Here is a 25,424-nt window from a genome sequence, read left to right as displayed (position 1 = left end):
TAGTCGGGGATTTTGTGGATGGTGATTGGTATGCATGAAATTCCCAAGAAAGTGAGAAGGCTCGGTTTAGAATAGTAACGGGGGAATACTCTTTACCCTCAAACACAAATTTGTTCCTCTCCTTCCATATTTCGAAACAGACAGAAGGGAAGAAGGATTTCCAACGGAGTCCTCGAAACTCACCAGACTGTGAGTTCATACAACCAATTCAAGCCATTCTTGAGTTGACCTGCCCACCCATAAGTCCTGCGAGGTATCAAGAAGGTCCCAAACTTGGGCGGGTTTACAACAATCTCTAAGTGTATGAAGAGAAGTTTTGGGGGAAGATTGACAGACAAGGCAAACTAGGGTATCAATGATCCTTCTTTTATCGAGAAGCTCTCTTTGTGGAAGACTATCCCACCAGAGAAGCCATATCAAAAATTTAAGCTTAGGTTGCGTGTTTAGTTTCCAAATCCACTCACTGGCCATGGAAGTAGAATGGGGTTCAATTATACTTTGGTAAGCCAGGGCTACATAAAATTTTTAATTGATAGTGAGGGTTGAGAAGGACGTATCAACGTCTTTATGGAAGGGGATTGGCATTGTAAGGATCCTTTCTGAGATAAAGTCGGACAGAGGTTAGGATATAGTAGGGGTTAAATCCCACTGCTGATTATCTTTAATGATCTGATGAACCATTAGATTGTCTTCACAAAAGGTAAGCGACCCATGAATGAAATCCCGACAGGCCCAACACCCAACCAATTGTCATGCCAAAACTTTATACTGTGACCTGAGCCCAAAATCCACATAAGGCTTTGCTTAATGAGCTTAGCTCCTTTTCCTAGATCATGCCATAATCGAGATCTTACTTTCCTGAAGATATTATTGTCATGGTCCAGATATTTTCACCCTATGCATTCATTGCTAAGTTATCCTCGCCATACAACATTTTCCACCTAAGCTTGACCATCAAGGCTATATTTAGATCACAATGGCTCCTGATTCCAAGTCCACGCTCTCGATTTTGGGAGAAAAGTATGTGTCTGGCCCACTAAGTGTAGTTTGTTTTTCCCATCCCTTCCCCCCAAAGAAAATTATTACAAGTTTTGTCAAGCTCATTTCGAGTGAACTTGGGAAGATATGCCGCTAGCATGTAGTAAGACGCTATGGTGCTCATTGTTGATTTTATAAGAGTGAGTCTATCAGCTCGGGAGAGTAATTTTGTTTTCCACAAGGAGAGTTTCTTTTTGACTTTATCAACCACAAACATCACATCTCTCTTATTCGAAGGTCTTTTATGAGAGAGAGGCATACCCAAGTATAAGCCCGAGTTTTCATTTTCTTTCACACCTATAGTTTCCTTAAAAAAGGATTTTTTGCTCCTCACTAGTGTTCGGGGAGAAAGTGAGACGAATTTTCATCTCATTAATTTTTTGCCCTGAAACGTCACAAAAAAGTTAATAATGTCTCTCAATTTGAAAACTGTGGATCAAAAATAAGAAGGTCATCAGCGAAAAGAAGGTGAGATATTGGAGTTTTTTTTTCCAAATCCAAAAGGGTGTCCAAGTTTTATCTAAACATGCATGCTTGATTGATGAGAGAGGTGAGTTGTTTAAGACAAATATTAAAGAGGAAGGGAGATATAAGATATCTATGTCTCAAGCCTCGGGAATGTTGGAAGGTCTCAGTTTTCCGACAATTGACAAGGACTAACGAGGCCTCTTTATTAATATAGTTCATGATGAGAGAAATGGATTGCGTATCAATATTTTGGTCATGAAGGCATTTACAAACAAAATCCCATTCCAGACGATCATAGGCTTTTTCGAGGTCGACTTTGAGAGCAAACCACCCGAAATTTCCTTTCTTATGATGCATGGAGTGTAACACTTCTGATGCCACCACGAGATTAATATCCAGGCCTCTATCTTTGACAAAGCCATTATGGTTACAAGAGCAAACCACCCGAAATTTTGAGAGCAATCCCTCTTCGTCCTTCGCCGGAGTCCCCCACCCCCTCTTCGTTCTCCCCCGGAATCCCCCACCCCCTCTTCGTTCTTCGCCGGAGTCCCCCACCCCCTCTTCGTTATTCTCCGCCGAAATCCCCCACCCCTTCTTCGTTCGCCGTCGACTCCCCACCCCCTGCGCGAAAATCCGACCACCCTGCGCGAAAAACAACCAACCCCCCGCGAAATCCCCCACCTTGCGCGAAAATCTAACACGAGGGGAGGGAAAGGAGGTCGGTGTTGAGCTGCGACTTGTGGTTGGTCGGCGTGCTGGTGGGGGAGAGCAGATTCGTACGGAGGTGGTGGCGTAACGGGAGGCGATGGTGGCCGATTTCGACGAGTGCAGTGGGGAGGGTCATAGGAGTTGGAGTCACGTCGCAAAGAGAGGGAGGAAAGGGGCGATGTTGAGCGATGTCGGTGGCCGGGATGGAAGCGGTGGTCAATGAGGGTGGCAGAGGAGGATCAGTAACACGGTGGGGGGTCGGTGAGTACGGGCGGTGCTGGGGTTGCACACTAGGTTTTCCATTTTGAGGCTTTGTTTTTCCCTTTTTTCTCTTCCAATTTTTCTTAGAAAGTCTTTAGCATCATTTTGGGACTCTCTCTCTAGAGTTTCTCTCTCTAACACTCATTTTTACTTTCTCCATATAGGCCTTGCACAACATGCAAGCTTCAAACTAACAAAAATAACAATAACTACGAAAGTCCAACCAAGTCAAGAGGTTGGTCTAAAATAACATAACAAGTTGCAGATCACAGTCACAAGAGCAAATAAGTGGGAGCAGAGCAGTCAACACCAATGAGCAGTGCAAAATAGCAGCACAAGGGTATTCTAAGACACATAACTAGGAATGGCAACGGGTCGGACTTGGACCGGATTATGCATAATCCGACTCCGACCCTACAGAAAGTCGGATTATAAATCTGAGTCCGACTCCGACACCCGACTTTGAAAATCCGAATCCGACCCGACTTAAAATCCGAACATCCGACTCCGAGATCCGACCCGACTTAAAATCCGGACATCCGACTTAAAATCGGAACATCCGACTCCGAACCTGATTCGACTTATTTTTCTTCCAATTCTTTATAATAGAATAGTCTTCTATAATACAATAATTTAATCATTATATGAAAATCATTTATAGTGCAAATAATCTAATTATTACTATTATTTTTAACAATCATTTTTTCTATGGGAAAATCCTATATAATACAATTGGCTGAAAGTCGAAGTCAGATTATACATAAATAATACATTACATAAATAAGAAAAAAGGATTGATTGACTCAAAGTCGGAGTCGGATTCGGATGTCGGATTATTTTATGAGATCCGACTCCGACCCTCCTCCGACTCGGAGTTGGATTTTTTAAACGGAGTCGGAGTCGGATTACTTTTTTGTCGGAGTCAACTCGGATTTTTTCCTTCGAATCGGAGCGGACTAGGGTCGGATTCGGATTGAATTGCCATCCCTACACATAACAACAACAAATACATTAGTGGAACAGGCTCAACACATCAGCAGCAGCAAAAATTATAACCTTTGCCCTTATGTAACAGCTTAAAGCAGCAATTCTGCACCATGGAAAGTACATATCCCTTAGTAACTATACAAGGGTCAACAATTAGTGTCCTGTTAGGAGATTTGATAGCTGCACAAAGGAAACAAAAAAAAAAAAAAGTAACTTGTCACCTTAGAGTTATAACATCATAATAACAACCACAACCACAACCAAAACAATATAGCAGTTTCACAATGATATCACACAGAGATAAGACTAATTAACTAACCTAACTCTTTTCATTTGTTATACCATATAAAACTAGTTACTATTTTAGTTTGTAAACTCTTCTCTACATGCATGTATTGTCAGCTAGGATAATCATAGTGAAACTGAGGGAGCGTCGTACATGCATCTCGGAGATGGAAGCAGAGACTCATAAATACAACTTTAGTCGAAAAGAATACCAAGTAACTTACCCATACTTGTCACTGAAAAAACATAAATCAATCTGAAAATTTGATATGAAAAAAGTTCAGAGCAATACATGTTTCTGCACTTAATTGGAAAATACATTAACTTAAGATGAAGGAGATAGAATTTGGAAGTGAAGAGCTTACGTACCTTTATCATTTCTATGTGGAATTCATTTCTCCATTTCAATGCTATTAATTTCTCCATTTCTCTTCACATATTCTTTGTCTTATACATTTTTATTCAAGCGACAATTTGGCATCTGTTAAGAACCATTATATCTGTTCCGAATTACCATTATTTTAATATATCTAGTGCAACGGTTCAATAGAAATCATTAGTTGTTGCATTAGCCCAAGAAACCCTTGTTTTAACCAAATTGGCAACTCTAATTTCATCTAGCAAATTGTCACCACTCTTGCAACGATGTCCGCTAACCGTGGCCATAGCTTCATCTAGTGCAACTGTAACTATTAAGCTGTCGTCATAGATCCGTAATGCAATGTTCATATTTAAACCATTCTAATAGCCCGATTCGTTAATCGAGATTGACATGGATAAAACCCCATATTGCAATGGTATTAAGGTTATGTTTAGTTCACCTGAAATTTTCTGATCTGAACTTATTTTTTCTAATCTGATCTGATTTGAACTGATCTGGTCTGATCTGATCTGATTTACAAGATCTTATCTTTTATAAAATATATTATTACTATTGTATTATTACTTTGTAATTCATTATTATGCAATACATTATAAGATCTTATTTATAGTATTACTATTATTATCATTTTATTTCTATCACAACTTTTACACAACTTTTATTAAAAATAATAATAATAATTATTATTATCATTATTATAATAACAACAACAATAATTATAACCATAATAACATTAATAATTACTAAAAATAATTATATAACCCAAGTCATTAATTTATAAGAGCACTTATAAAATGTTTCATACTTTTCCTTAAAAAAAATTGTTCACACTTGAGACGTCGGCCGACTCAACTCTTTTTTTTTCATATAAAATAAAATAAGATATACATGGATGGTGATAGTATTGTAACTAGGATTTTCCTTACCCCTCCCCCTGTTATTGTTCGGAACAACTACTTTCGGATTGTAATATGTTTAACATTATTAGGTAATGAATGAAATGCCATGTTTAACAAAAAAACAACTATGACTTGCACAAGAAAGAAATGGATAGCGTGCAACTTCAAATAGCTAGAGAGATTTGGAATTCGGTAGGAAGAAGTATACCGGATCTAAATTTATAATTTATATCTCGCACTTAGCTTATTTTGAAATGTAATCCAAACTTAGTAGTTTCATTGTCATGAATTTGAGCTATCATATTTATATATTTCTTATTTTTGCGCCAATCTTATGTTCTTAACACGTAGCTTTTAATTTTCTATTATTTAATAACAACAAAATAGCTTAAAATAATGATAACAATGACATTTATAGTGATAACAACGAGATTAATAATAATCACCAATATTAATAATTAATAAGTACAACAATAATAATAATCCTTTTGAACAAATGTACTAGTGAATAATAGTATTAATAGTAATAACGAATTTTTAAATATAAGCATGATCTGATCTGAACTTATTTTATCTGATCTGATATGATTTGATATGATCTGATCTGATATGAACTTATTTTTCTGATCTGATCTGATCTGATTAGATCTGAAATAAGCAAAAATAAGGTGAACTGAACATATCCTAAATAGTCTGTTGCACTAGATATTTCATTATTGTTAAAAAGAAGTTTTAGAGGTAATCATAATTTTTATTAATATTAAGAATTAATTTTAGAGATAATTTACATTTCACTAATGCTAAAAAGAAGTTTTAGAAGGAATCATTATTTCATTAATGCTAAATTTACTTTTAGTGGCTGTCTAGATTTCACAAATGCTAAAAAGTAGTTTTAGAGGCAACTATTATTTCATTAATGCTAAAAAGTACTTTTAGGGATCGGATAACATAAATTTCACCAATAATTTTAGAGGCAACCATTATTTCATTAATGCTAAAAAGTACTTTTTAGGACAACATAAATTTCACCGGTGCTCCAAAATAAGTTTTAGCGGCAACCATTATTTCATTAATGTTAAAAACTACTTTTAAGGACAACCTAAATTCCATCGATCAGAAAAACTAATTTTAGAGGCGGACATTATTTCATTGATGCTAAAAAGTACTTTTATGGACAACTTAAATGTCACTGATGCTTAAAACAACTCTTAGAGACAACCAAAATTGCAAAATCAAAGACTGAAGTCATCCTCCATAAATTGGATACATGTCATGATGTCAAGTCCCCCTTCCCGGATGACCTATTTTTACATGTATCAGGAAGTGCCTTTTAGCTAGAATGAGACGAAGAGATAAAAAGGAAGGGTCCTTTAAATCCAATCTCCTTCTTGCGAGTGTGTGATAGTAATTGATTCTTGTACATAAAGTTTTCGGCTTTCACATGCATCAACTCATCTCATCATCTATTATTTTTTCCTCGTCACAAGTATTCCGCTTCATCAATAACCTCATCTTTGCGCCCTTAATTAATCACCAAAAACAATGAAACAATCCAAACCCAAAATCTCAGTGAAAACGAAGACAAAAACAAAATGGCAAAAGAGTATCCACTAGACCCAAAATGCTACGAAATAGTAGCAGAAATAGGAAGTGGAGTAAGCGCAATCGTATACAAAGCCACCTGCCTAACAATGCCTCCACCTTCATGCACAGTCGCAATCAAGTCCATTGATCTTGATCAATCACGAGCTGATCTTGAAAGCATCCGCCTTGAAACCAAAACAATGTCGCTTCTTTCGCATCCAAACATCCTCCGAGCTCACTGCTGCTTCACTGTTGGCCGCAGTCTATGGGTGGTTATGCCTTTCATGTCTGCAGGTTCTTTACAATCCATAATATCCTCCAACTTTTCATCTGGACTACCTGAAACATGCATTGCCTTGGTCTTAAAAGAAACTCTTAAAGCCTTAAGCTACCTTCATGATCAAGGTCATGTTCATCGAGATGTTAAGGCAGGTAATGTATTAGTAGGTTACGATGGTGTTGTTAAGTTAGGCGATTTCGGAGTTTCTGCACCTGTTTATGACACTAATTTCGACTCGAGATTGAAGGATATTGCAGGGACTCCTTATTGGATGGCTCCTGAAGTTATACATTCTCATAATGGATATGGGTTTAAAGCTGATATTTGGTCTTTTGGAATTACTGCTCTTGAGTTAGCTCATGGTAGGCCTCCTTTGTCTCATTTACCTCCTTCAAAGTCTTTGTTGTTTAAGATAACAAAGAGGTTTCGATTCTCTGATTATGATAATAAATCAGCTAATAAGTATAGTTGCAAGAAATTCTCCAAGGCATTTAAGGATATGGTAGGATTATGCTTACATCAAGATCCTACGAAACGTCCTACAGCTGAGAAGTTGTTAAGGCATGCCTTCTTTAAAAACTGTAAGAATAGTGATTTCTTGGTTAAGAATGTTTTGGTTGGATTACCCACTGTAGAGGAGAGGTTTAAGATGAGTAAAATGGTTAGAGTTACTTCACTAGGGAGTAGTAGTAGTACTGTTAGTACTATAGAAGAGGGTGAAGCAGGGGATTTGACGAAGCAGAGGAGAGTTAGTGGGTGGAACTTTAATTTTGATGGTTTTGAGTTAGACCCAGTTTATCCAGGTCAAGGTAAAAATAAGGAGATATTTGATTATGGTGGTTCCAATTCCAAGAAGGTTAGATTTCGTGGCGAGTTGATCATACCGAGTAAGCGAGTGGATTTGGATGTGTTTAGCTCGAGCTCAGCCTCTCCTGCCTTTAGTATTAGTACTCCTACAGATCAGGAGCCGGCACTGAGTCCGCCCGAGCAAGTTGAGGAGGCAGCTCAAGAGCCAATAAGTGGGGAGGAGGGAGTTGATAGGGATAGTATGATGTGTGGTTTGGTTGCATTAAGGGGAAGTTTGGATGAGCAAAGGAAAAATGTGAAAGAGTTGATAACTTTTCTTGGTGGGGAGACAAACAAAGAAGAGCAGATGGTGGATATAGTGGAAAGGTTGAGGAGGGAGTTGGAGCAAGAGCGAAGGAAAAACAAGGAGTTGCTTATGGAGCTGGAATTTCTTAAGGTGCTTGTCTCTGGTGGACCTCAAGATGATTGAATATCGAAAGTCATCATAGGTTAAACTTAGGCAATTTTAAAGACATTTCATACAATTGCAACGATATGATAAAACTAAAAAGAGGAAGTAGCAATGTATCTTTTACCATTTCAGAAGTTGTTGCTGACATTTCAAAGTTTCAATAGAAATGTCACAAGTTCAAGCTTACCTTAATAGAGAATTAAGCACACTAGCACAGTATGTATTCAAGAGAATGACATGAAGTATGTACAATTTCATCATGTTCATTTAGTCATCTTATCAACATTGTATACATTAATTTCGTTCTCAAGTGTATTATGTGTTAGTTGTATATTAATTTGACTTGCTTTGTTAAGATCCCAACCTCGTATACATGGTCTCATACTAGTTAGTGTAGGGCCGTCTTGAAGATTTTGGGGCTTCGAAACTAACATGAAAATTGGGCCCCTAAATTTATAGAAAATAAAGATGACGGTTAGAGTTCTAAAGATGTAATGTTGAAAATCTAAAGATAAATCATTGACAAATTTATTAAGGGTGGGAAACAAAGGTGATTTCCTTAAATAAAAAGTAAAATTTTCAAAATAATATATTTTGGGGCCCTGTGTTGTTGGGCTCCTTACACACCCTCATCTATCCCTCTGAGTTAGTGTAACCATCACTCGTGTCTAAATCATGTAAAGAAGCCAGATTTAAGAAAGAGTTTGACCAACTAAATTTAAACTTAATTCAATAAGCTTATTATGAAATCTATATATATATATATATAACAAGGTTCATTCTTGCCACATGTCAGTTAACCAATTCAATATGACACGTGTCATGATTCTCACTGCTATATGCCACGTGTCTTGCATGAAGGAATGCAAGTGAGCATCATCCTTTTTTAATACTGTCAATTATTACAAGTTTCCATATTCGATTAGTATAACTGATTGACAATCATAATCAATCAATGCACCAATTGTGAATTCTTTTTATGGGATTTTTTTTATATGGAATTTATTATAATGTCCTTCATTTAGCTCTATAAACATAAATGAAATGATATTCGATCTTCAAAAATCAGTAAAAGAAAAAAAAGTCCCCCATTTTTCAACCATCATGTTTTCACCATATCATTATTTAATGCTTACACCTTTCTTCCTTAAATTATTGTTTTGTATAACAATAATTATGTGATCATATATAAAGGTTTACATGTATTGCTTTCACCAATTCATTGCTTACATACACCTTTCTTCTATATACGCAAATGATTGAAAATGGTTATGCACCTTTTTGTGTGGTTACATTCATATTGCCACGGTTGGAAAGTGAGAACTAGGTTATTGAGGTTCTCTGATAGAAATTACATGGAATATTCAATCATTAATAAAATAGTTGATTTTCGAATGAGCTATACTAATTTAAATTAAACTATATTGTTCTGTATAAATCTAATATCATAAATTCAGATTAGATATGAAGTTATGTGCGAATTAAGGTGTTATTGAAGTTACCATTTGTCAACGAATAACTTAAGATGTCATTGAGGTTATAATTAGTTGATAAATGTAGTATGGATTTCTTTAACCTGTGGAATTAGCTATTAATTTGTTTTTTTTCTTTACTCAACAAAATTGATATAATATATGACATAATTAATTAAGGACATTATATATGTAATATTTGATACCGAATTTCATATATGATAATTTCATCTTACTTCATAAATTATGGGTATTAATAAGTTGTATTTTACCCCGACCTTTAACCTTATTTAATGATAGACAAACAAGACTTTTACATAGAGTTTTATTGAGTGAGATGATAGAATACATATAGCCTTGAGATAATTTTTAATTTTCATCAAACTAAGATTATATGTTTACCCTAGCTATCAATAATGGGATAGAAGTAATATTTTAGATTTGTTATTTTAGTCATTTAAGTTGGGTGAATTTTTTTAAGTCATAATATAAGTAAATTTATTGTCTATTTTGATTATTGTCATTAGTGTAGTATAAAACTGAAGGCTCATCACAAATTCATCAAAGTTAATAAACATGGAAAGTTGAAACGGAATGGATGTTATCATGATCCATAATTCAATTTCAAACTAAAAGAAAAGGAGCTTATTAGATTAATGTTAACATATTAAAAGGAATTTTACATTGTTAAATGAATAAAAATTTATATTTCAAAGTTGATAATGTAAAATTCTGATTTTGTGATGTACTTTTAGTCGTACTTATAGATAGATAACATTTTGTAGTTATCTTTTCCAACTAATATGAATTTATTTTTCAATTTTTAACTTCTAAATCATCACTTCTAATCTGTAGAACTATGGGTGTGGCTTCTAATATTACTGGGGACGGTCGTAATACGTGGGTGCAGCCATAAATACTCAATTATTTTTTCTCTAGAAAAATACACTTGCTAACAAAATAACATATATACACGAGTTATATTGATGACATCATGTACCTTTGGCATAATATCCATAGACTTCCATACCGAGGTTTTTTTTTGCAATTTTAATTAATAGTTTAACACTAACTTAATATATCAAAATCGAACATAGGTATTACAACTTAGAAAATTCACGAGAACAAGTTCAATGGAACATAATAACAAAAACTTATAACTTCTACGTTACTCATGTTGCTCTATTCATTTATTTAATATAAATTATGAGGTTTTGTTTCTTTAAGCAAACTACATGTTTTACAATTATGAAAGTCACTGATTTGGTGCTCGAAATCTTGATCTCGATTTTGTGAGCAGTCAATGTGGGATATAAATAATGAAATATATTGTCTATGCATGTAATAAGTCAAACTTATTTTTTTAATAAATTGAATTGCAAAATGTCTTTTCACTTTAATTTTTGTTAATTTATATTTAGTACATAGGATAAATTACAATGTCACGACTTTTAGGTCATCAATATCTTACTAAATATTTAATTATTTACACAAGATTTCAAGGAACATATTGTAAAATATTAAAAATCTAAAATTTGAGGTGAAATATTAATCAACTTTTCGATTTGATTGAACACAAGTAACCATCACAATATGTATGTAAAATGATATGAATAATATCGAATCTCAAATATTAAACAAGCTGAAAATAGAATTGATAAAAATTAAGTATTTTTTTAGGTGCAAAAAATCGAAATATCATTTTGTCATAAAATAGATCAACAAATAGGGCTGACAATGGGTCGGGTTGGTTCAAGATCAGGTTGGGTTGGTGGGTTGGCGGGTTGAGAATCCCTTGACCCAACCTGACCTATTAACTTAAACAGGTTGAAATTTACAACCCAACCCAACCTTATGATAAATGGGTCAACCTTCAGGTCAACCCGTTTAATTTTTTTTTCGTGTTTTTTCTACAAAAAAAATATAAAAACAACATAATTTATTTGCAAATAACAGTAGGCAACAAATTAAAATTAAGTTATTACATAACCATATGATAATATTGTTCAAAATCAACATAACTTTTGTTCAAAATCAACACAAATGCTCAAAATTAACATCATTACAACTTCGTAAGCAATTGTTCAACCTTAAGTGTAATGAATAAGTCATAATAAGCAAGAGCAGTAGAGTGCTCCAAATTTTTTTAGGGGTTTTTCTAGGTTGTTTTTTCATAAATGGGTTAGGTGGGTCAAAATCAGGTTGGAATTTTCAACCTGACCCAACCCATTTAATTAAACGGGTTGGGTCAGGTCGACCCATTTAATTAAACGGGTTCAAATTTTTGACCCAACCCATTATTAATGAGTTGGGTTCGGGTCGGGTTGGCGGGTTGGGTAATATTTTGCCAGCTCTATCAACAAATTTAAGGTTGTAATTTTTGGCAATTTCGGTACGAAAAAATTGAGCTATGGCAATTTCGAAGGAAAAGATAGAGAATGAGGGAAGAGGAAGAGAAACGAGGGTGCATAACAAAGTGGTGGATGATTAGAGTGTTAGGGTTAGTAGGGTTTATATTCAACAACTATTATGTATACCGGGAGTATAATAAGTTTATGTCAGATTATTTCACTTTTGGTCAAAACAAGTCGTTTTCAAGTCCAAATGGGTTACTTTTTAATTCAGAATGGGCCACTTTTAATGTTAAACAAGTCAGCTTTGTATAAGTAAATTGACCCATTTAGGGAATAAAGTTACCCATTTTTTTTAAGCTAGGTCATGTATTTAACCACTGGCAATTATATGTTACTATTTTAAGAGTTACAAGCAAAAAAGGTATGAAAATCTTAATATGTGATAAAGATTATGACAACTCATCTGTTTCGACCAATGTGGTTTATAAGGAAGTTTCTCAAAATGTTTAAGTCGTGTATTGAGTTGTAATTGACCCAATTTATTATGTATCAATTTAGATAATGTAATTGTTTGTTTTTTTTATCATAAGGTGCTGGCAATTCAGTTTGATTTCAATCAATCTCATTAAACAAAAATGTTGCTGACATTAATAACATGTCTCTTTTTGTCTCATAAATAATTTATAATATCACATACATATATGGCCTCCCGTGCATTTTTGCACGGGTGAAAAGCTAGTTTATTACAATAAACAAAAAGCTAAGGTACAATGCTATGATGAGGTCGTGGGAATTATAAACGTTAAATTGGGTAAGTATCTTCATCATCTAATATAATTTAAAGCAAGAGTAAGAAGTATCCTAAACAGAAGACAACCAAAGACAACAAAGTTGATATCAAAGTAGCCGTAAAAGGAATACTTGCAGGGTCCTTCCTTAAGAACATGCCCTCAATGACTGAATAACTAATGATCAGCACATAAAATGAGAAGACTAGTTGAGCAAACATTGTATCCCAACTGATGTAACCAACAATCAATCTCGCAACTCCGACAACCAAGGAAAATAGATTCAGGATAACTGCGGTAACAATCGGAACAAGAAACATGTATGATGTTCTAAAGTCGAACTTGCCAATTTGATACCATTTAGTAGCATCATCATCTTCGGCTTTGTTTGTAGGTATGAAGCTTGCTTTTCTAAGCCCCAAGGTTGTCATGACGCATTCAAGAGTTCCATAAGCATAACAAGTTAAACCTTTTATCATCACAATCCTTTGCAGATTCAACCACGCATTTATCGATTCACCACAAAGAAGAACCTCACAAACATGCTTTAGTCGTGATGATACGAAAACAAAAGCAACTGGTATGAAGAATGGATCTGAGACCTACATTTTGTCAATGAACCATAAATATCAGTTAACATTAATAGTACTCTTGAACCAATTTACAAGTAAGTTCATTGACAAATTATTTGAGATACTTGAATTAATTACCTTTGGATACAAAGGGATTCCATAGAAAAAACAAATTGGTGGAATGATGGCAAAGCATGTTATTGGTAGAAAATCAAGGGAGCAAAAGGAAGCCCACACATAAATCATCCTCTGAAAAATTTGCAGTCTCAATGTTGGTGAAGTATAAAGAAGAGGGCAATACTTAGATAGACCAATTTGAAAGAGTCCTGCAGACCATCTTGAGCCTTGAATCAATGCTTCATTGAGATTAGTAGTGGCAGAACCTAAGAATTGTGGACTTTCTGGATTCAAGTAAACTGACTGCCACCCTTCTGTGTGTAACATAAAACCTGTCATCACATCTTCCACCACAGAGTTATATCGAAAACCAACCTGCATAAAACAACCAACATAGTCATTCATTGGTACGTCTTCATAGATTAATTATTCTTGCTCAAGTATCTGGTTTGTTGTTTCTTACTTCTTAGAAATTGTTATACTCCCTCCATTTCGTTTTAAATGCAACAAATGAAAATTTATATCACACAAATAATACACATTTGTTGCATTAAAAACAAAACGGAGGATGTACTAACTACCAGCTTGTTCAATATCAGTTGACTAGCAAACAGAGTTAAGGATCAGATGGAGATACTTTTGATTGTTTACTTGCCTTTTTACCCCATTGTGTGTCCTCTTCATAGACACAAGATGCTAAGAATTGAGCTTCTACTTGTAAATAATCGGAGGAAATTTCCCTATGCTTCATTTCATTAGGCTTATCATTTTGAACAAGAGATTTGGTAAACTCATTTGAAGAACCAAAAGTATACCTAAGCTCATTTATGTCATAGTTACCTGCATAAAGAAAGATCAAGCTACATCATATAATTAGCATTGGTAGTTTATTTTAATACCAATTTATTTAGGAGTATCATTATTCAACTTCTTATGTAAGAGGGGTAAAAAAGAATTATCTTGTATCATTGTGTGCATATAGAGTCTTGTTCAGCCAAGAATGCAAGATTGGAAAAGAATACGAAAAGTCAGAAACATACCACCATCGATACGAAACCCATACAAGGCTTTCCTATTGATGTAAAAATTTGTACCAGCTAGCAATGGTCCTTGAAGTCCATTTGTTCCTGGGAAAATTACCTGAAGTATACAGTAATACAGATATATAAAAGATTAACAGTAATGTTTATTCGTTTTCTTTAAATCAGCAATGTCCCATGAAGTATATATACAGATTGAGCTAATAGAATCAACAACGTAATATATACATGTATCATTGATAAACAGACTTACATCCCATGTTGTTAACATCCGACTGTCGTAAATGTCAGTCTCACTGATATTGTGAAATTTTTGAGGAAATTGAACCCAAGCTAATGACCGAGAAATCTTAGAATCGACGTAAAAACACATTGCTTGTCGGGCTGAAATTGAATCATTGCAGTACATGTCACAGTCTAGGACTAGTATGTACGGAGAATTGCTCATTATGCTAGAAACCCTTTGCTGCAACCGCCGCCAACAACAACAACAACAACAAGGCAGTTTGTGCCAGTTAAATTGATTTATCTTGTGCTAATCTGTTATGATCTGTGATGGTAATCAAGGAAGAACTACATGTATTCTTTCAGAAGTACAGAAATCTTACTAGAACATTAAGAGCTCCGGCCTTGAAATGGTGTGGATGAGAAGGTCTTTTCTCACGAGCAATGTATACAAGAAAAGGCATTTCTACTAAATCTGAGTTCAAGGTTGTTGCATCCTGATCTTCTATACATCTCTCATCTATCACCTGGATGGATGTGGATATCAGTATATAATTAAAGTGAAGCGACATACTTCATTTAAATTGATCATATAGTGATATATATATAGAGAGAGAATGTCACTTGCACAAACTAAAGTACTCTTAGGTTCCATACAACTTAGCCGCCTGATCACTACTAGTAGCCGCAGCTCAGCAAGCAAGTGCCTGCTTATCTACGACGCTAATTTTCCGTGGGCGTCGGATGAGGCCAACCAGCATGGTGTACCAGCGTCCAGCGGCGTCATTTTTCACCCATGTCTGCGCTTATGTAGGGTCTTTCTACCCTATGTTCTTGGAGGAGTTCCCGGAGGAGCATGAGCATACTATTATATATCTCTGCTGCCAAAGCGAATGCAAATCCTCCGCTGTCAGTGGTGTTGCCATCGCCCTAGGGGTTTCGAAACATGGAAGCAAGAAAACAAAAAAAGGAAGGAGGGATGGGGTCCATATTGGAAATATAGTTACTAATTCACCAGAATTAACTTCTCAATCTGTTAGTTAGTTAGACAGCTGGCAGATTAGTTATTCTGTTTCTTGATGTTTGTTAAGCTCTCTCTTCTCCTCTCTGTATAAATACTCTACCTCTCATTCATTGTAAATTATCTTTCTCAATATACTGAAATACAAAACTTCTCTCTATCTTCTTTCTTTTCTCCAAACTGAATGTTGTGATTCTGCAAATCATCATGGTATCAGAGCAGAATTTTTCTGCGATCGAAACCTCATTGTTCTACTAAAATGCTGCAATAAGAAGATTACAATTTCAGCTGAACATCTTCAATTCGAAGATCCGAAAAACAGCTAGAAATTCTGAAACTCTCCGACATCAGGTGTTATTTTTCTTAATCCTAATTTTCTGAATTCTTTTTCTTCTTTCAGAATCTGAGATTGTTTGCTATCAATCTATAATCTGATTTGTTCAATTTTCTTTCTGAATTGATCAAATAGTATCTCAATTTTCTTGAATATATTGAGTTGATTTCTTGAAATTCTATCTGAATCCTCTCAATTTCTTAAAACCTACTTCATTTCTTCAAATCTGTCAAAATGCCTGAAACAGAAACTCCAAATTCAAACTCACTACCTCTAAATCAAGATCCTAGTAGCTATTATTACATTCATCCTTCTGATGCTAATACAAATCAGATTGTCTCTGTGAAATTTAATGGAAGTGCATTCAATGACTGGAAACGATCAATGATCATTTCATTATCTGCTAAAAACAAATTAAAATTTGTTGATGGAAGTCTGAACATACCTGATGTTGGCACTGATGAGTTTATTGCTTGGGAGAGATGTAACAATTTAGTAATCTCATGGTTATTAGCCAATCTGGATCATACAGTTAAGAAAAGTGTATTATTCTTTGAGACTGCAGCAGAGATATGGAAAGATTTAGAGGAGAGGTTTGGATATTCATCTATGGCTCAAGTGTATGCTTTAGAGCAAAAGCTTGCTGAAATTAACCAAGGAAACTCTACTGTTTCTGAGTTTTACACTCAACTTAAAACAATCTGGGATGAGATTAATGATGCCAATCCCTTACCTTATTGCATTTGTCACAAATGCACATGTAATCTGACTCAAAAGATACACACAAGAGAGCAGGAACAAAGGTTACTTCAGTTTATGATGAAATTGAATGAGTGTTTTTCCACTGTGAGAGGAAACATTCTTATGACTCAACCACTTCCTAAAGTGTCTCATGCCTACAGAATCTTTGCACAAGAAGAAAGACACAAAGAAGTTGCTCAGCTCTCATCTAATTCAGAATCCTTAGTCTTTGCTGTTGATAGAAAACCATATAAGTCTTATCAAAACACTTCCCAAAACCAAAAATCCACCTACCATAAGACATCCAATCTTTCTGGCAACAAAAGACCTGGAGCACATTACTATTGCAACCATTGTAAAATTCCAGGCCATAGTACAGAAAGGTGCTTCAAATTACATGGTTTTCCACCTGGTTTTACAGGTTTTAAGGACAAGAAAGTTGCTGCTATGACTCAGTCCATTGAATCACCTACTCTTGCACACAATAATGCTGAAATCAAAGCTGACTCTATAACTGTAGACCAGTTTAATCAGTTGATGACCTTACTTCAACAACAACAGAACACTGCATCTCATGATGCATCTGCTGGACATGCTTTAATGGAAGGTACTGCTGGACATGCTCTACTGGGAGGTACATATTGTTTCTTAACTTGTCTCAACAATACTTGGTTGTTAGACAGTGGTGCTAGTGATCACATTTGTTCTAACTTGGAATACTTCATAGATTACACACCAATCAAAGATCCACACAAACACATTACCATACCAGATGGGAGACAGATTCCTGTTCTCAACATTGGTTCTGTTCAATTGACCAATGATATTCTGTTAAAAAATGTCCTCCACATTCCTGATTTTCAGTTCAATCTCTTGTCAATACATAAATTGTGTGCTGACATGCATTGTAAAATCACCTTTACTCACAATAATTGTTTTCTTCAGGAACAGACAGGTCCTTCCATGCTTCTTGGTAGATTGCAGGGTGGTTTATACAATGTGGTTGATGCTTCTGCACAATCTGTGAAGTCTTTCCCATCTTCTGTTGCTTGTTTGTCCACCATAGATAAAGCCAAATTGTGGCATCTACGTTTAGGACATTTACCATTTTCTCAAATAAATCATCTTTTACCTGATTGCAATGTAAAAGCTTGCTCTCTTGACATTGTCTGTCAAGTATGTCCAGCTGCTAAACAACCTAGAAAACCCTTTCCAACTAGTAGCATCAAAACTACTAAACCCTTTGAGCTATTGCATGTTGATGTTTGGGGTCCTTACAAGACCAAAACATATTCAGGTTGTACTCAGTTTATGACAATAGTAGATGATTTTACAAGGTTCACTTGGGTGCATTTTATGAAATATAAATCAGATTCTGTTCATGTTCTTGAAACCTTCTTTAATTATGTTGCAACACAGTTTAATGCACATGTTATTTGTGTGAGGTCTGATAATGCAAAAGAGCTAGGAGAAGGCGATATGAAGAAACTATATGAAAGTAAGGGTATACATCACCAAACAAGTTGTGCAGATACCCCTCAACAAAATGGCATTGTTGAGAGGAAGCACCGTCATTTATTAGAAACAGCTAGAGCTCTTCTCTTTCATTCAAGAGTACCAGCTCGATTTTGGGGAGATTGTCTTCTTTGTGCAGCATATCTTATCAACCGCATGCCACTTCAAAGCATCCAAAACAATACTCCCTATACTAAGCTCTTCCAACAACCTCCTCTCCTGGATCATCTGAAAGTTTTTGGTTGCCTAGTTTACTTGTCTACTACAAGGGTTCACAGATCTAAGCTTGATCCTAAAGCACACCCTGGAGTTTTTCTTGGCTACTCAATCACTCAGAAAGGCTATAAAGTCCTTGACTTAACCACTAATAAAGTGGTCATAACTAGGGATGTTACTTTCTTTGAGAAACATTTCCCTTTTCATTTACTTCCTCCCACTCCTGATGACTTCTCTGCAGACATCTTTGTCCCAGCCTCTACATATGATTTTTATGCTGATGATTATCCTAGTACTAGTTCTCCTAGTACCTCTCCTACTCACTCTTCTGATCCTACTTCTCCACCTATCACCTCCACTATTCAGTCTCCATCACATCCTTCTCCTGATCCTCCTTCCACTTCCAACCTCATTGATCTCAGCATACTTGCCCCTTCTCAACCACCACTCAGGGCATCCACCAGAATTTCTAAAACACCCACCTACCTTAAAGATTATCACTGTCATTCCATTACCAATGATAATGCACCTATTCCTCAGCATTGGTGTAATCTAGTATCCTTTTCTTCTTATCCATCTTATCACAAAGCTTTCCTATCTGTACCTGCCTTCACTATCAAAGAACCTGCCACCTACACTGAAGCTTCTACTCAAGCTGAATGGGTACTTGCTATGGACAAAGAGATAACAGCTTTAACAGACAACAACACATGGGATCTAGTTCCCTTACCTGCTGGAAAAAAGGCTATTGGCAACAAATGGGTATATAAGGTTAAATTGAAAGCAGATGGTTCAGTTGAAAGGTGCAAGGCCAGATTGGTTGCCAAAGGATACAACCAAAGGTATGGTATAGACTATGAGGAGACATTTTCTCCTGTAGTTAAAATGCAAACTATCAGGTGCATTCTTGCATTAGCTACACAGAAACAATGGCCTATATACCAGTTGGATGTTAATAATGCATTTCTCCATGGAGATTTGCATGAGGAGGTATACATGAAGGTCCCTGCTGGTTTTCCTAATCCTAACAATTATGTTTGCAAGCTGAACAAGTCTCTTTATGGACTTAAACAAGCTTCTAGGCAATGGTTTGCCAAGCTTGTATCTGCACTCACTATGCAAGGTTTCATCCAATCTAAGAATGACTATAGTCTATTCTTGAAGAAAACTGCAGAACACATCACCATAGTTGCTGTTTATGTTGATGACATAATACTTACAGGCACTGATTCTCATTCTATTACTTCCCTCAAAGAGCATCTTCACTCCACTTTCAGCATCAAAGATTTAGGCCTTCTTCACTATTTTCTGGGTATTGAAGTGGGTTATGTTCCTGAAGGTATTCTTCTTAGTCAAAAGAAGTTTACTAGAGAGTTGCTTGCTGAATGTCCTCTAAACATTTCCAGATCAGCCACTACACCTCTTCCTCTAAATCTTAAACTTCAAGCTTCTACTGGAGATCTTTTACCTGATCCTGAACTCTATAGATCCTTGGTTGGTAAACTTAATTTTTTAACCAACACAAGGCCTGACCTTGCCTATACTGTCCAATCTCTTAGCCAATTTATGCATGCTCCCAGAACCTCTCATCTGCAAGCCTTACAACACACTCTCTGCTACCTCAACACTACTCAAGGCCAAGGGATTTTATTAACAGGCCATGATTCTCTTACTCTACAAGCTTTTTCTGATTCTGACTGGGCAGCTTGTAGTGATACTAGAAGATCCATCACTGGTTATCTTTTGCTCTTTGGCAAATCCCCCATTTCTTGGAAATCCAAGAAACAAGGCACAATCAGCAAGTCCTCATCAGAAGCTGAGTACAGGGCTATGGCTGCAGCAGCTGCTGAAGTAACTTGGGTGGTTAGATTACTTGAAGAGTTGGGTGTGCACAATCTCAAGCCTGTTACACTCTTCTGTGATAACCAGAGTGCTCTCCACATTGCTAGGAACCCTGTGTTCCATGAGAGAACAAAACACATTGATATTGACTGCCACTTTACTAGAGATAAAGTCCTTGAAGGTTTACTTCAGCTCTCTTACTTGCCCACTACTTCTCAGTTGGCAGATGTGTTTACCAAACAATTATCCTCTCCTCATTTCAGGCTGCTTCTGTCCAAGATGGGATTGGTTGATAGCAACTCTCACCCACCTCCCACCTTGAGGGGGGGTATTGGAAATATAGTTACTAATTCACCAGAATTAACTTCTCAATCTGTTAGTTAGTTAGACAGCTGGCAGATTAGTTATTCTGTTTCTTGATGTTTGTTAAGCTCTCTCTTCTCCTCTCTGTATAAATACTCTACCTCTCATTCATTGTAAATTATCTTTCTCAATATACTGAAATACAAAACTTCTCTCTATCTTCTTTCTTTTCTCCAAACTGAATGTTGTGATTCTGCAAATCATCAGTCCAATCTGCAGATGGTGCACACGTCTCTACGGTGAGCAAGGTGCGTATATGTACATGGCTAACCAGCCAAATGAACACATCTACATTACTAAACAGCCAAATGAACCTATGTACATCTCTGTTGGTATATGTTCACTAGCATTGAGTTTTATGTTCATAACCTAATGCTTGATGTTCATCGTGCGCACCTTCCTCACCATACGGACATGTGCACCTACTAATTTGCTCATAGGATCTGATGCAGAGAAAAGGAGAAGAAATAGAGAGTATGTAGATCAATTATTTTCTTTTTAAATTAATATTTAAAATAAAATAAATTGAAACTTCAAACCAATAAAAATAAGATACTTGGACAAGTTACCTACAATAACAACTTGTTTACTTGTTGGACCTATTAAAAGAAGATATCCCTACAAGCTTTACTTATTTTAAGTTAATGCAAAACTCGACTTAATTTAGGCATACGACCTAAAGATTAACTTATTCCTGACAATTTTTCTTTATTGTTTATGAGGAACAATATGTACATATTAGGCGATAACATACTGACATGGCATCATGTTATTTGTTAAGTGGAGAGTCGCACATGGCGTATAATCTCATCTCATGCTGTCATGCATATAATATCTATACTAATATATCAAAAGGCATTGCCAAATAAGGTACGATGTTACATTGCGCTCTTTCTAAGGCATTTTACTCCATGAAATCCGCATATAATAAAAAAAATTAAAATTACATTGTATAAGATTTGACCTTGTAACTTCAAATTTATATACTAAAGTCTTAGAAACTAGATCAAATAATATTTAATATTGTTATATTAAAATATAATATAAATAAATGAAAATTTTCCATACTCAAAACATAACACGGGACGAATAACTTAGTTACATATTCATATATTGATATGGATGAAAAGCCTCTCAGTATCATACGAAAGCTAATTTCACCCCAAGATGTGGAAAGCTTTAAAATGGGCCACGTCCTACATAAGATTTTGTCTATAGTTATGCATTATTCCAAACAAGCACGTCCACAAATTGGCAAATACTTCCAAAACATATACTGAGAAGATAAAGATATTACAGAGGCGGCTACATTTGCATCCAAGAACGTTTAACACTTACTTTCAGAATTTATAATTAGAAAAATGGATCAGAATACTCCAAACTTTGGCCCGTCCATTTTTAATACTCTTAACTATGGGTTATTTTTAAATACCCCCAACTATTGAGGAGGTCCGCCAAAAATACCCCATTTACCTGCTATCACCAAATGAACTGGTAGGAGGGGTTAGGATGGAGGTGGAGAAGGTGGTTGAAACAGTGGTGGGTGGGAGTAGAAAATTGAAAATAAAAATAAAAGAGAAATGATATATAAAAAAGTTACCTTGCTAACAGGTTATAAGTCATCTGGGTGCATTTTTGGCAGACCTTTCCAATGGTTGGAGGTATTTAAAAATAAATCATAGTTAGAGGTATTAACAGAGGACGGGTCAAAGTTAGGGGTATTCTTATCCATTTTTCCTTTAAAATTTGTAAAAACTCATGCTACTATAGATAATTAAATCAATTTAATAAAAAAAAAAACAGAAAATTAATACAATTCAACAATATACTAGAAAATTTAACATACACCCGCGTGTAAGGTGACTAGGTGAGTGTGGTACATTCAAGACTATTTTTTCTTATTACTTATTTAAAAATTTAAATCACCCAAATGAATAAATGTACTACAAATGAGAGTTCCAAATGAGCAAATAAGCAAAAATTAGGTATGATGAATGAACTCAACAATATACTCGATCCAACAATAAAAGAAGGAAAAAAACCTGAACAATTGCTGGATGATCTTGAGGAGTTCTCTTAGCATCACTAACAATCTCATGTTTTTCCTTCCAGCTGCGCACTCGTTGCTTAAAAATCTCATATTTCTCCTGCACATCATTATCATCTTTGATACTAAAAACAGAAATAACAATAACCATACAAAAAAGAAGATTTAAGAGTACTAGCTTGTTATATATACAAATACAATGATGAACCAAACATAACGAACCTTAACTATCTCTTTATCTTGAATGAACTCTTTGGTATAATTTATGTGATTGTGTTTGGACAAGTTTTCAAAGTAAGCTTTTGGAGATATTGGCTTAATATTATAGCTCCTACAAAAAGGTAACCACCAAGTTGCAAACACCCAAGCATGTTTCATAGCATTCAAAGTGACAGAAGCACCTCCATCATCAGATAAATAAACACTTAATTTATGAGCAGGATAATCCAAGGACATAGCAGATATAACAGTGTTCATAACCTCAAATGTAGGCTCCTTATTAGGATCAACTGTGCATATAAACACATCAATTCCCGGTAATAAGGCCTCATTATCCTTAGGCAGCTTCTCCGGGAACGCGGTCCGAGTTACGGGCTGCCAGTTATAGGATTGCTTCAGGATCCACATGAATGCGAGTATGAGCTCAGCACCAAATATCACAAGCCATGGCAGCCTATTGTAGTACTTTGAATGAAACAGAAAAAAGGCTGCTCTATAATACAAAATGGCTGCTATGGCTAATATATGCAAACAGGCGTATGTTCTGTTGAGAATTGCCCATCTTTTGTGAACTTGGCGGTGGTGAAGAGCCTCAACTTCTGATTTCTCCATTTTACTTGTTTTTACCCTTCTTTGCTCTTGCTCTCTTTGCATTGATTACTTTGATATTTATGTCATTCTAAGAATGAATTCCAAATGTAAATTGGAAGATAAATGTATATCCCTACCAAGTACCAACTTCTATTGTGAGCCTTTAATAAATACCACATGTATTTCACAATACATGCAATAACCGTTGTTATTTTTTATATACTCCAATCTCTCATTATATAGAAATAAGAATTAGGAAAATTTGCACAAAACCACCTTAAGTTTTCACTTATTTAGAAACTCCTACCTTTATGTTTTTTTTTTCCTAAATTTCCACTAAAACTTTACAAAACCTTTATAAACTCCTACCACTTAACGGATTTTGCCAAACTCCATTAGTGGTGGGACCCACATCAGTTATTTCTTTTGTTTTTCCCTCCAAACAATTCAGTTCAATAATTTCCTCTCATAGTCTTCATTCAGTTCAATTCAGTTCAGTACAGTTCAATTCAGCACAATTCAATTCAGTTCAACACATTTCAATTCAATTGAATTCAGTTATAATTGAATTCAGTTATCTTCATTCAGTAAAAAAAAAAAAAAAAAAACAGGCGTGAGTCGTTCAAAGTAGAAGGAAGAGGCGTCTGATCTGGAGTCTGGACTATGAAGTTGTCAATGTACAAGCAGTAAAAGAGAAACTGCTCAATTTTTTAACCAATGGCAGCAGCTCACTTGATAACACAAGTCACTGGAATTTTCTTTAAGAACCATTTTTTTCTAATTAGGATGCGCATTCCTTCTTTTGGACTATCATATTAAAGTATATTCAAATTTGAAATTTCCTCCCTATCACTTTTAAAGTTTTTGTCTCACATCAATAATTATAATACTCCACATGGAAACCGAGAGAATAGAATTCTTGCAGTAACGTAGTACACAATACATCATTGATTACGTTCTCATTTTTGTCTAGCTTTTATAAAATTAATACCTAATTTTATAATTACTTGACCATCAAGTTCTTCTATAATTTGATCAATTTTCTTTTGAACAATATTTTCAAGAGGATTATAATGAATAAAAAATTATTTAGAATAGTGATTTTATTCCATTTTAATTTATAGGAGTAAAAGTAGATACATTTTCAGTTTCGACTTTTAATAATATAGTTTCATCTATAGTGGGATGAAATAAACATTTTGGATTTAGTTGAGAAGATAATAATCTAAAATATACACGGTAAATTAATGCGAAATTTTTAACATATTCCCTAAATTATACTGTTAAATTATTTGAAAGATGGATATCTAGCATCCATGGATCGGTTAAGTCTACAGTAAAGTTTGGACAATTAAAATAAATTGGACCATTATAAATATCAGTTTGAATCATAGCTAAAAGAGAATCTATTATAGCCAACTAAGCGATTATCTCTTAAAGTTATATATATTGAACAATCAAGACCTTCTCTAAACAGAGGCTTTAAAGGTATCTGAATCATACCAAAATGAATATATCTATATGTTTTTAAATATTTATCTATAGATTTCTTATTAAGTAATTTAATGCTCTGACATTCCTGATTTAAACTTGTAGTTTGCTCTTGGTGCTTAATAGAAAAAGCAGTTTTAAAGTCAAGTTTTCCTATTTGTTAAATTGCGTCTATATGTTTTTTAGGTATAGTCCTACTTTGAAAATTAATGGGAAAATAAACTTCCTTCCAATAAAAATTTGCCATGATCGTATAATAATAAAATTTTGTACATAAAACAGTTAAATAGATGCATATAAATGGGACTAACGGGACCACCCTTACT

At 35.0% G+C, this 25,424-nt stretch overlaps 2 protein-coding genes across 2 annotated transcripts; one reads left to right on the top strand and one right to left on the bottom strand.

Moving 5' to 3' along the window:
• The first annotated feature begins 6,408 nt into the window (after positions 1-6,408).
• Positions 6,409-8,505, top strand: LOC104888763 (serine/threonine-protein kinase BLUS1). Its single transcript, XM_010673826.4, has one exon. It carries the CDS (start codon positions 6,621-6,623, stop codon positions 8,166-8,168), a length of 1,548 nt encoding a protein of 515 aa, XP_010672128.1. The 5' UTR covers positions 6,409-6,620; the 3' UTR covers positions 8,169-8,505.
• Positions 8,506-12,618: 4,113 nt separating this feature from the next.
• On the bottom strand, positions 12,619-23,804 carry LOC104888762 (cellulose synthase-like protein E6). Its single transcript, XM_010673824.4, has 8 exons — positions 23,020-23,804; positions 22,793-22,897; positions 15,102-15,245; positions 14,747-14,959; positions 14,494-14,593; positions 14,109-14,293; positions 13,475-13,828; positions 12,619-13,366 (listed from the first exon to the last, which is right to left on the bottom strand). Exons 1-8 carry the CDS (start codon positions 23,668-23,670, stop codon positions 12,815-12,817), a joined length of 2,304 nt encoding a protein of 767 aa, XP_010672126.1. The 5' UTR covers positions 23,671-23,804; the 3' UTR covers positions 12,619-12,814.
• Between the last annotated feature and the right edge of the window lie 1,620 nt (positions 23,805-25,424).

The sequence above is a fragment of the Beta vulgaris genome, chromosome 3, assembly GCF_026745355.1.
Source record: "Beta vulgaris subsp. vulgaris cultivar EL10 chromosome 3, EL10.2, whole genome shotgun sequence".
Taxonomy (NCBI): Eukaryota; Viridiplantae; Streptophyta; class Magnoliopsida; order Caryophyllales; family Amaranthaceae; genus Beta; species Beta vulgaris.
This window is presented reverse-complemented; position numbering and strand designations above follow the sequence as displayed.